Source organism: Thermobia domestica, chromosome 9 (assembly GCF_964235325.1).
Source record: "Thermobia domestica chromosome 9, izTheDome1.hap1.1, whole genome shotgun sequence".
Lineage (NCBI taxonomy): Eukaryota > Metazoa > Arthropoda > Insecta > Zygentoma > Lepismatidae > Thermobia > Thermobia domestica.
In genome coordinates this window covers 36,235,967-36,247,189 of record NC_137462.1, presented here as the reverse complement: position 1 = coordinate 36,247,189, position 11,223 = coordinate 36,235,967, and the positions used below count along the sequence as shown (strand labels likewise).

The 11,223-nt window shown below is 34.8% G+C and overlaps 1 protein-coding gene across 1 annotated transcript; it reads left to right on the top strand.

The window, feature by feature from the left end:
* The first annotated feature begins 267 nt into the window (after positions 1–267).
* On the top strand, positions 268–9,267 carry LOC145693956 (uncharacterized). Its single transcript, XM_081770116.1, has 2 exons — positions 268–678; positions 9,140–9,267. Exons 1-2 carry the CDS (start codon positions 349–351, stop codon positions 9,161–9,163), a joined length of 354 nt encoding a protein of 117 aa, XP_081626242.1. The 5' UTR covers positions 268–348; the 3' UTR covers positions 9,164–9,267.
* The last annotated feature ends 1,956 nt before the right edge of the window (positions 9,268–11,223 follow it).

The window sequence follows — 11,223 nt, the reverse complement described above, 5'->3', positions numbered from 1 at the left end:
AGAAAGTGTTTACGAGCTTTCTCTCAAGAAGTCCTTTCTCTTATCGTCCACCAATACTAGAAGATGATAGGCCTATCCGATAATTTTCAACATACTCATATACTCGAATGCGTGACTCTTATTTTTCCACTTATCGGAATTTAATCTCCCTTTTTAAAGAATCAGCAAAGTTATTATCATATACTCCCGAATCCAATTCAAGAAAAAGAAAGTACCTCTAATTGCAAGAAATTATCTTCAAACTCAAGGTTATTGATATAGAAATATATAAAAGCTTAAAGTGAAATATTGTCTTGGGGCGAAGTCACATTTTTTTCATTACACTAATTTACAAGTATCTCGTGGAAAATGAAGAATATTTTTGTATTCTTATTAATTTCAATAGCGTTGCTAGCGTTAGTCGCTGGCTATCCACGACCCCGAAATTATATAGAACTAGGAGTGTTTGATGCCGATTCGCTTGTCAATGAGGAAGTGAAATCGAGCTGGGCATTGTTACCTCAGACAATTACCAAAAGATACCCATCAGATGGAGGATATACAAAAATACATGGAATTCGTGTTTTGGATAAGCATACAACGGGTACAGCTGTAGTAAAAGAAGGCGGAATTCTTGAGACATTTGTCGTTCTGGAATTTCACAGTCCACCTGCAGGCAGCGTCGATTTTACAGTCGAGGTAAGTTCTTTGGTTGACATTCTATTCTCCAGTATCTCGAAACAATCACGAACATCCCTGTTCATAACTACATCATAAGAAAATAATCATATACCTAGTATTATCATAAATATTGTTTTAAAGTAATCAATAAATGGACACAACATGGTGAAGAATATTGTAATATCTGAATACTATGTCATGCACCAACATACTGTGAACAGACAACACCAATCATTGTTCAAAACGACCACTATTTGCACGCACACAAGCCTTAAGTCTTTGTGGCCATGTATCAGTTGCATTACGCACTGTGTTTAGTGGAAAGCTGCTCCTGCTTGCATAAGAGAGCGTTTCAAACATTCTATGTTATTGTGTCATTTCTTATAGGCCATCTCCTATAGTACAGCCCACAATTAGTTTGCCAGAAGCCTGAAATATGGAACTAGAATAAGGCTAATCAGATGTCTGAATGGAATCTGGCAGTTTTCCAAGCTCTCTTGAATGATCTTAGCGTTATGAGCGGGTGACAAATCTCAAGCTTCAGGCATAGCCAAGAAAAGAAGAGATGCGTTGAAATCCTTCACAAGCCTTTTCAAGATAGTCTGTTGGTACAATCCCGCTGAGGTTTTGATTACTTTCTGACAAAAATGGAGCTCAGTAGTCTTCAGGTGTAAGAAGATAAGAAAACCTATCGAAGCCAAATCCGGGCTAAGCTGCAGGTAACAACCGATCTTCGGTGTGTGTTTGACATGTTTGACCACTCGCCGCATGACTTGGAGTTTGTTCCGAACGGTTTTAAAATCTTATTCAATGTCAAAACATTCCTGTCTGGTAAGCATTTGGTGTTGATGAACAACTGCAGATAGCTGTGATACACTGGTTCCACTCCGGAGCACAAAAGTTAAATCCACGATATGACAAATGCCTGAATTCTGATGATGAATATATTGAAAAGTAATGTAGCTATGCCGTAAATGTAGCAATAAAAGTTTTAAGGTCACTTTGCCCTTTGTGTTAATGTCTCTAGGAAAACCTACTTTCTCGACGCGCCTCGTATATTAATAAAAAATATTGAAATCTTGTTTGTGATGACGACCGAACAATTCAACTGATTGGCATGAATATTTTACCATGGTTAGTACCCATCATGAATTAAGCTTTTATCATATTTTCAGAAAAACACGTATACTAAGGGGTAGAGAAAGTTCAACAAGTCTCGCCACAACAAAGTATTCATCAATTATTACAGTTAACATTATGGCAGGCCCGTATCCAGGAGAGTGTAAGGGGGCCGGATCCCCCTTAAATTTTTGCTGGCCCCCCTAAAATTTTCACGGTACTTGCAAATGAACTATAATATGGTTAGAGTGCCCCCCCTAACTTCAGCAGCCCCCCTACAATTTTGGGCTGGCTACCGACCTGCATTATGGGCCTTATGCGGAGTTGTTCTAAGGCATGATTAGTTCCATACTAAAGAGTTCGACTAACATATATCTTACAATAGGTCGTATGCTGAAAATCACAACTTTACAGGAGAGCGAAAAAACTTTCAGTTTTGAAATAGGATGAGATATACATTTTTTTCTCCATTCTTTTTTATAACTGTGCTACTATTAGCCGGATACATATGATACTTTGCCAGGTGATGAAACAAGTGCCGCCAGATCCAATACTGGTGTTAACTAAAAGCACCCAAATTTTAACATACGACGTATTGCAAGATAAAGAACGATATGTTTGCTGCAGTAGTCAGGCCTTTAGTGTGATCCTGATCATACGTCAAAATGACTGCGTAAGGTCATATCAGTTTTTCATTGTTACATGTCAAAAAATATTTTCCATTGTTTTACCATACACTGTTAAAAATACTTTCTGAAATTTGAGAAACCGTTTGTTATCTGTGCACCGAGAATATCTTTTCTTAGAAACAAGAGTTTGAAACTCTCATTACTGAAAAATGAAGAAAAGTAGATAAGGTTGTATAAAACGAAACGAGAAAATATACTGTTACTTTCCTTATGAATGAGAATCGCCAAATCTCATTTCTAAGAAAATATCGTCTCGGTACACAGATAAGGAACGGTTTCTCAAATTTAAGAAATTATTTTTAACAGTGTAGATTTTCAACATAAACCACACAATGTTAGCGAGGAAAGGAACAAATTTTGGAACGAAAACTACACATGCTACATGTAACAGAATGAGTCGAAGAAACATTTTTTTAAAAAAATGAAAAGAACCTAGTACGGAAATATGCAAATATGTATGGTAAATGTGCAAAATTTGGGTCAAATCGTCCATTTTGTTGTGCCATTGACGCCATTTCGGTACCTATACGAAACTAGGCAATTTTACGTTTCCCAAGGGAATTTCTTTTATACTTTTGCACTACAGTTTTGTTTCTCTGGTTCTAAATATTTGATTTGTAAAAAAAAAAAAAAAAAAAAAAAAAAGTCTTCTTAACCCCCGATTTCCGTCAAAAGTGATTTCATAAAAGAAAATTCATTTTAAACACCTGCTTATTTTGAACGTTCTACATAAAATCCACTTTTTGCATTAATAGTTTCATTGCCTTCCTTTCATTTATTTATTTTACAGTAATTGCAACACTGACGAGACATATAAACATTAATCCTGAAGTACATTCTCTTCCATTATTGCAATTGTTTTAGAACATTTTAAGTTGATATTTGATGAAAATTTACAAATGCTTGTCACTTGTATTGGTTGATTTATTCGGAGTTTAGCGTCCAATTCAGCACCGAGGCCACATGAGACGCGGAAACACTGCTTAGCGTGTGGTTCGAGAAACATGAGCTTCCACCGGAGATCGAGCTCTAGTCTCCTGCCCCAAAGATGCGTAATTTACCATATAGTCACAAGGAGGTTCTCTCTTGAGCTGAATCTTGCCTAGACTTCTGTTCCCACATTGATGCAAGGAAGAAAACCTGTATTTTTCTTCTTAATCAGATTGTGTATTTGAGTACACTATACACGACTAGAAAGAACATACGTAGAATTTATCTTACGGAATTTACTGGAATCGTAGAATTTATAGTGATTATGTGTAGTTTTTTTCCTATAGGCTCTTTTTCTATTTTGAGTCAGTGAGTTTACTCCAGAATGAAGACTTCTGTGCAGCATGTCCAATTGTGTAGCACTCCAAAACATGAGTTGCTTAAGGGTCTTCACTATAGCGAAATTAAAACTACCGATAATATTATAGTTTTTTTCTGTATTATCTTCAAAACAAATAAAAAATATTCGAAAAGTGGATACGTAGAGAACTAAATAATACAATTTTTCATGTGCTACCGTTATCACAACTCATCTGTCTCCTTTCGATTTGCAACTGTAGATAGATTTAGCATTTTTTTTTTTTTCGGATTCTATAAATAGCGGCATACGAAAAGCAGATATGTGTGAATTGTGGTAAAGGTATCACATACAAAATCGTATTGTCTAGTTCACTACGTTTCTGCTTTTCGAATATTTTTTATTTGTTTTGAAGATATTACAGAAAAACTCTAAAATTAGCGGTAGCTTAATTTCGCTCTAGTGAAGACCCTTACCCTGAAGAAGAACTTTACCGACACACTAAGTCACGATACGTTACTTCCAGTTTCTCAGATGTGTTCCAGACGCAAAAGAACCAAATATTACTGAAACTGATGGGGAAGCAGCAACAAAGATCGAGAAAATCGAGGAACGTATTATCAGTAGTATCTCATAATAAAATCATGAAAATGATTCTTTCATACTACATAAATAGAGAAAGAAATACATTAAGTCGAAAACTCAGTGCTTTTATATTTTCCATAAGTAGAAGCTTTGCTTTGTATATACTGAAACACAAACAAACTATTTGCTAAGCAAAACAATAATATATTCACTAACCAACACTTTAGTGTCTGATGAAGCCAAAATGTTAGTTGGCGAAACTGTAACACGCATGTAGTTTTTTATGTGAATATATTGTTTTGCTCAGCAAATAGTTTGTTTGTGTTTCAGTGCTTTTCAAAGTTATGTAATTGCCTTTAAAAGTCAAGTGAAGATCTTATTTGATACTTATACAACGGGGTGCTCGAAAGTACCAGGCTTTGACAAGAAAAACAAGTGTCAGAGATCCGATATTACATATTTATTCCATTGAGATCAATGCACTTTTGACAGCGTTAACGAAGCTTTCCTAGCCCATAGAAAAAAAAAATCTTTTGATTGTCTCTCAAACCAGCTCTCAGCTGCCTCTGTGTTGGCAGAAATTTGCTCAAAACGGTGACCCTTTAGGTGCTTTTTCAGGTTCGGAAATAGAAAATAGTCAGAAGGGGCAAGGTCTGGGGAGTAAAGTGAGTGATGGATCAATTAGAATCCCAGGGTGGTCAATTTGGTAGCAAAAATGTTGGACTTGTGTACGGGTGGCTTATCGTCCAACATCATGATCCCTTTTGTGATATTTCCATGGCGTTTCCTCTTAATTGCCTCCTTCAGCTGGTCTAGAAGATTAGGATAATACTCTCCGGTGATAGAGGCGCCATTCGGTAGGTAGTCCAACATTATAATGTCTTCATCTTCACAGTTTCAAATAGATTTAGTCAAGTTCAATGAACAGACACGGGCAGAAACTCAGAAGGAAATATGTAAATCAAGATACACAATGCTAACATTCGAATGCTCATTAGGTTACTGCATTTGTAACTTCATACGACTCGATACACGTGTCTTCTAGGGATGTATCTAAAATTGAAAGTTCCCCGTTAAAAGTCTCGTGGTTAACAGGGGCCATCGAGTAGAGAAGATGTAATGAAACTGATTGACAGAAGTAAAGTGCTAAGAAAGATGCAGAGAAAGCGTAATAAACTTACTTGTTAGTGAAAAATAATTTGATGAAATTATCAGTACAAAAACTGTCTATTTGGATGAAAGGAGGAATAAGAACTACGCACCAAGTAAATATTTTAAGAACATTTCACATATAAATTGTAATTCAGTAACACTCTCTGCTTGTCGAGCCAGAGTCGAAGTACATTGATCACGTTACATCACTTTCTGGTACATTCATCGATATTAAATCAAACATCACTGACTATTTAAAGAATATTAATATGAAAACTAAACATTTAATGATTGTTGGCTGTGGTACACCCAAGATCAAAGGGAGATGCTATTCAGTTGATAGAAGAAGAAATCAAAAACTAATAGAATGGTGAATTTGCATGCTGCGGAATGACGAATTCTTCTGTGTCACCTTTTCCATTATTTAATATTATGTTGGCATTTAACAGGACCTTATTCATTTTCATACTTTATCTGTAAATGGCTTAAGTCATGTCAGAAGTTGCTGGAAATCAAATTCGAAAGAATTCAGTCTTCCTTCCATCTCAATCTACCTTAAAAAGCTGTCTTATGGGAGATCTGAGTTATCAACTCTTGTCGACTATGTGAGATGGCAAAATGACAATAGTAACAAAATTTACCTCAGCATGGATCAATCACAATTGTTAAATATTTCCTCGCTTTTGAAAATGGGGATTCACCGTAAACTCGGTTCGAGGGACAATTGATAGAAGGAAGAAATTGTGGAAGATTGTAATAGCAGGATTTTATTGAGATATCGAACTGCGAATTGATGGTTGGATTGAATCTGGGTGGAATTCTATTTACAACCACTTCATCGTGGTCTATTGTGTTTAGAGACAATTAAGTTTATGAGAATTGAGGATTGAACTGACAATATTTTTTTTAAAATGTTATTTAATCTTACATCTAGAACTAGAAAAGAATTTTAGGTATTTCTTATGTTATAGCTCTTCCTTTAAAGAAAATAGTGAAGAAATGCCTTTGGAAAACATTACAAATGCCTTGCTATGCATGGGTGCCAGTGGCATCTCAAAATGTCTCCGATTTGACCTAAATTTTGCACGTTTATTATATACATCTATACAGAACTTTTCCGCACTAGGCCAGGTTCAGTTCGAAGAAAATGTCTGAAACTGTCATTTTCGATTCATGTTAAAGTGCAACGACAGACCCAAAACAGCAGAATAAGAGAAAAATACTCGGACGCAATTAGATAATAAGGGTAAAATATTTAGCATTTGAATTAAGCTGTGTCCAACGATAGGCTTAGAACTTCAAAGGAGGGGAAAATCGTACAGAAGCCGTTAGACAACGAGGGAAATAAGTGAATATATTTAACACTTCTATTTTGATTTGAGACACGCGTGATTCTAAGAGAGGAAAGGAGATTTACACTATAAATACAGTGTTATTACAAATCATATTTCCGATTTCAAATACACTTAAAAACGTTTCATATACGTACGTAAAAGTGATATTAATGCGAACAGGAACCTCTGTTTTTATTACTCAGTTGCAATCGAGATACATCGATTTGCACTTGCGATTTCAATACTAATCTCCATAGACCAAAATCAATAAGAGGTAGTTAGTAATGACTTTTTGATATGAATTCAGTATCTACGGAACATGATCTATCTTTGATCCTATTAGTCTATTGCAATGAGTAGTTATAAATGTACTACATCAAGTTTAGGTATTCAATTCGCATAGTTTGGATGTCTACCGTACTTTCCCACTGTGTGTTTGGTACTTTTATCTCTTACCTTCTATTTAATAAAGAACATAGTAGTAATAAAAACCAGATAGAAATATATGAGAAAACGGATCATTTAGACATTCTGTTAAAAATATCAACGCCACACAAATTATTTATTACAGGTAAAGCAAACAATAGGTTGTGATTGTATTTCTGAATATATGACAAAACTGTTTTTATCCCAGTATTATGTTTAGTCTCGCAATCATTACATTTATGTTTCTAGTACTATAAGTGAAAATTAAGATTGCCCCATTCTTAAGTATAATAGAATATTTTTTTTTTTAAATTTGCAATATAGATATGCCATCAACCTAAAGCACTTTTGCAAAGATATTTGAGTCTATCCTTTTTAGATGCATATCATCAATCTCAGATTTATCAGAATGCCATTGTTCAAGGCCATTCAATAATGACAAATCTAAACATTAATACATATCTTATAGCAATTACAATAGGTTAAAAAGGGCACTTGAATGTTATCTACACAGATTTCTCGAAAGCACTTGATAATGTGAGTCACGTCATGTATAAACAGCGTTATTTGTAATGCTGTAATTGTGTTTTAGTGTATAATGGAGAAAGTCAAATAATGAGATGTATACCTGCTAATAAACCTAAACAAAGTTATATGAGAGACTAAATTCACATGCGTATTTTTCGAGAAAATCGAGAAATCCTAAGAATTGATGGTATACGATAACTACGCCATCTATTAAGTTGAAACTGGCACTGAAGTTTAAACTCATTAAGGTTTTCATTATAACATTAGCAGCATGGTATTACGCCGTATGGTTAATGAGCCATAACCCAAATTTATGATTAACTCTTAAATTTAAATTTTAAAAGGTCTAAAGATGAGACATACACGAGATATGTTTAAAAAGTATTGAATCCCAAACACTAATGCCCTTCAAAGTAGTCTCCTTGGTAATGCACACACTTCCCCCAGCGTATCCGCCATTGTTCGAAACAATTCTGGAACACAGTTTTTGGAATGGTGAACAGCCGTGCCGTCCCATTCCGCATGAAGTATGTCGGGTGAGAAAGGGGCCCGACGATACACAGGAATGTTGTGTTTGGTGATGGAAGCCTGAATCAAATTCCGCGGACACTCTCTTCATTCCCAAATTCTCATTTCAAAATTGAATGTTCCGATAGGATTAAATGGTTGCCGCTTGGGTATCGCCAAGCTTTTGGCAAAATATGATACAATATCGCTGCTAAAGTTTTTTCTGTCATTTTACAAAAAAAAAGACGACCGCTCACTACACGTCTTCACTCGTTGGCCGACTGCAAGTGACTGACGCTTTTAGCGATCGGGAAAAGATCACGACTGCGCATGAGTGTCCTCCTCTACATCTACACTGAAGAAAGTCTCGGGACAAAAAATGGTTCGACACTTTTGAACACACCTCGTATAACATTGAATTACAATTGTTAAATTATCATGCGTAGTTTTCGAAAAAATGAAGTTTTATGATACTAAAAAGGCTATAATAGTTCTTTGCCAATAATAAACAGAAGCTTTTGCTGTACTGAAACAGATAATTTATTTATTTATGTACTGTAAATATAAATATAACAAAGCTGTTAACCATGACCTAGTTACTTTTGTAGGCAATTCCTAAAGGGAGGCGTTGTCGGACACGAGAAGAAAACGACGCCCTGTCCTAGTTTTAAGTGATATGTACTGGTAATTTTATACAAAATATTACACGAAGTTTGTTATAGAAGAATGATATTTCTAAAGCATCTTGTTATTGTACTTATGAAATTTGAGAATACAGTCTTATCCTGTTAATACTAAGTTCTCCTAAGTTCAATATAATTGGTATTTATGGTATTTATATATCTTTACAGATTAATGGAGAACCTAAATCATGAATGATATATCTCCAGATTAAAAAAGAAGAAAGAAATAACACCCATATCCACAGTGTAGTATGTAACAATAAACTATGGAATAAATATATTTTTATAAACATAAAGGTAATCTTAATTCACGCCAATTTCACATTTGTGTACACTTGCTCAAAAAAAGTCTGGCTAATATTCATTCTTTAAAATATATTCTTGCAGTTGCAGATAGAAAAAGAACTTTAGTAGGGTGATGCAGAGCTCTATGATCGAGCTTTCATCTGTGATGTTTAGGGTCTCTGGTTAGATCCAAGCTCGCACCAAGTGGGCTTTGTGGTTGACAAACACCGTGTGTGTGTGTGTTTTCTCGAGGTTCTTCCGTTTCTTCCTGCTTTATCTATTCTACCAATTTTATTCATTCTCATCATCACCGTTTCTCTTAACGTCGGTAGAGAATCGTGTGATGTTATACTAAAAATTTTAATTAATTTCATTTTACAAAATTTGAATACTTGCACTTGCATTAAAAGCGACGAGTGTTTTTAAATTCCGTAAACACATTAGAGCAGCGTTTCCCAACCGGTGTGCCGCGAATGGGTCGCTGGTGTGCCGCGAAGAAATGAAAACAATATTGTTAATTCTATAACAATCAAATTGCAAGACATATAGGAAAAAGGTATATTTGTATTTCACATTACTATGAACTTCTACTGTGAATCTACAGTTTTAAGTTGCATATGGTGTTACTTTTCATGCTGTCTTTCATAATAAGTTTCACACTGTATTAAAAAAAAGGATTTTTTCATTGTTATGACCACTATTACTTCTTTATTGTTGCAAACTACTTCATAACTTGAAATTTTAAAATATCATCCAATTCTTTCAGCAAAGCAAACATGCATACAAATTTCCTACATTTGTGTTTTAAAAGTATAAGATAGTAAGACTATTCATGGCTTTGGATTAATTGTTTTAACAAAAGAGACACTGACCAAAGCTTAAAACTTTACTTTATTTTAAATTATAATTTGTAACTGTTTCGGATATCTAGCATATCCTTCTTCAGACACGATCGAAATATCTGTATTTTCATTAATTTCGATCGTGTCTGAAGAAGGATATGCTAGATATCCGAAACAGTTACAAATTATAATTTAAAATAAAGTAAAGTTTTAAGCTTTGGTCAGTGTCTCTTTTGTTAAAATAAGTATAAGATATTTGTTTGTTCGTTCGTTATTTAGTGATCTTACTTTGTAGTGAAAGGTTGGATAATTTTCGAGAAAGAAAGTGAATTTTTAAAAACTTGAGTCCTATATCTTATTGCAGTTGTTTTCTATTTTTAAATTAAAATGAAAAATAAACGTAATGATTTATTACGGGGAAATACCAGTGATCAAGCTTTGTTCTCCGTGAGAAGGATGTCAGTAATCACAGAAAAAAATGCCACGGTATTTATATTTATAAATAATAATAATAATAATAATAATAATAATAATAATAATAATAATAATAATTCTATAAGTATGCCCCCAGAATTCATGTTACACCTGTAGTGTGCCGCAAGTTGAAAAAAGTTGGGAAAAGCTGCATTAGAGAATAACACTTTTCAAAGAGAAGTGGATGATCAGGTGTTTTAAACAAGATTATACATTCAAACTTTCCTTCAACCAATCCTTTACACTGACCATACCGTAATATTACCTAGATACGGTAGTAGGTAGAGCATTTTAATACAGAGAATTCGGTTTTCTCCCACAACCTTTTTTATTATAAAATTCCTGTTATATAGAATATAACACAAAGCCACTATAAGTCTGGTCCTAAGATCATCAAAAGTTCACTAAGTAGTTTGCATAAAACAGGTGTCACTACATCCAGGTAGCCAAGGGAAGGATTCTCACAAAGCTCCAGGGTAAGCAGGTTTCTCAAGGCCCAGGCAGCCAATGGAAGGATTCCCACAAAGCTCCAGGGTAAACAGGTGTCTCAAGGCCCAGGCAGCCAAGGGAAGGATTCCCACAGAGTTCCAGGGTAAACAGGTGTCTCAAGGTCCAGGCAGCCAAGGGAAGGATTCCCACAAAGCTCCAGGG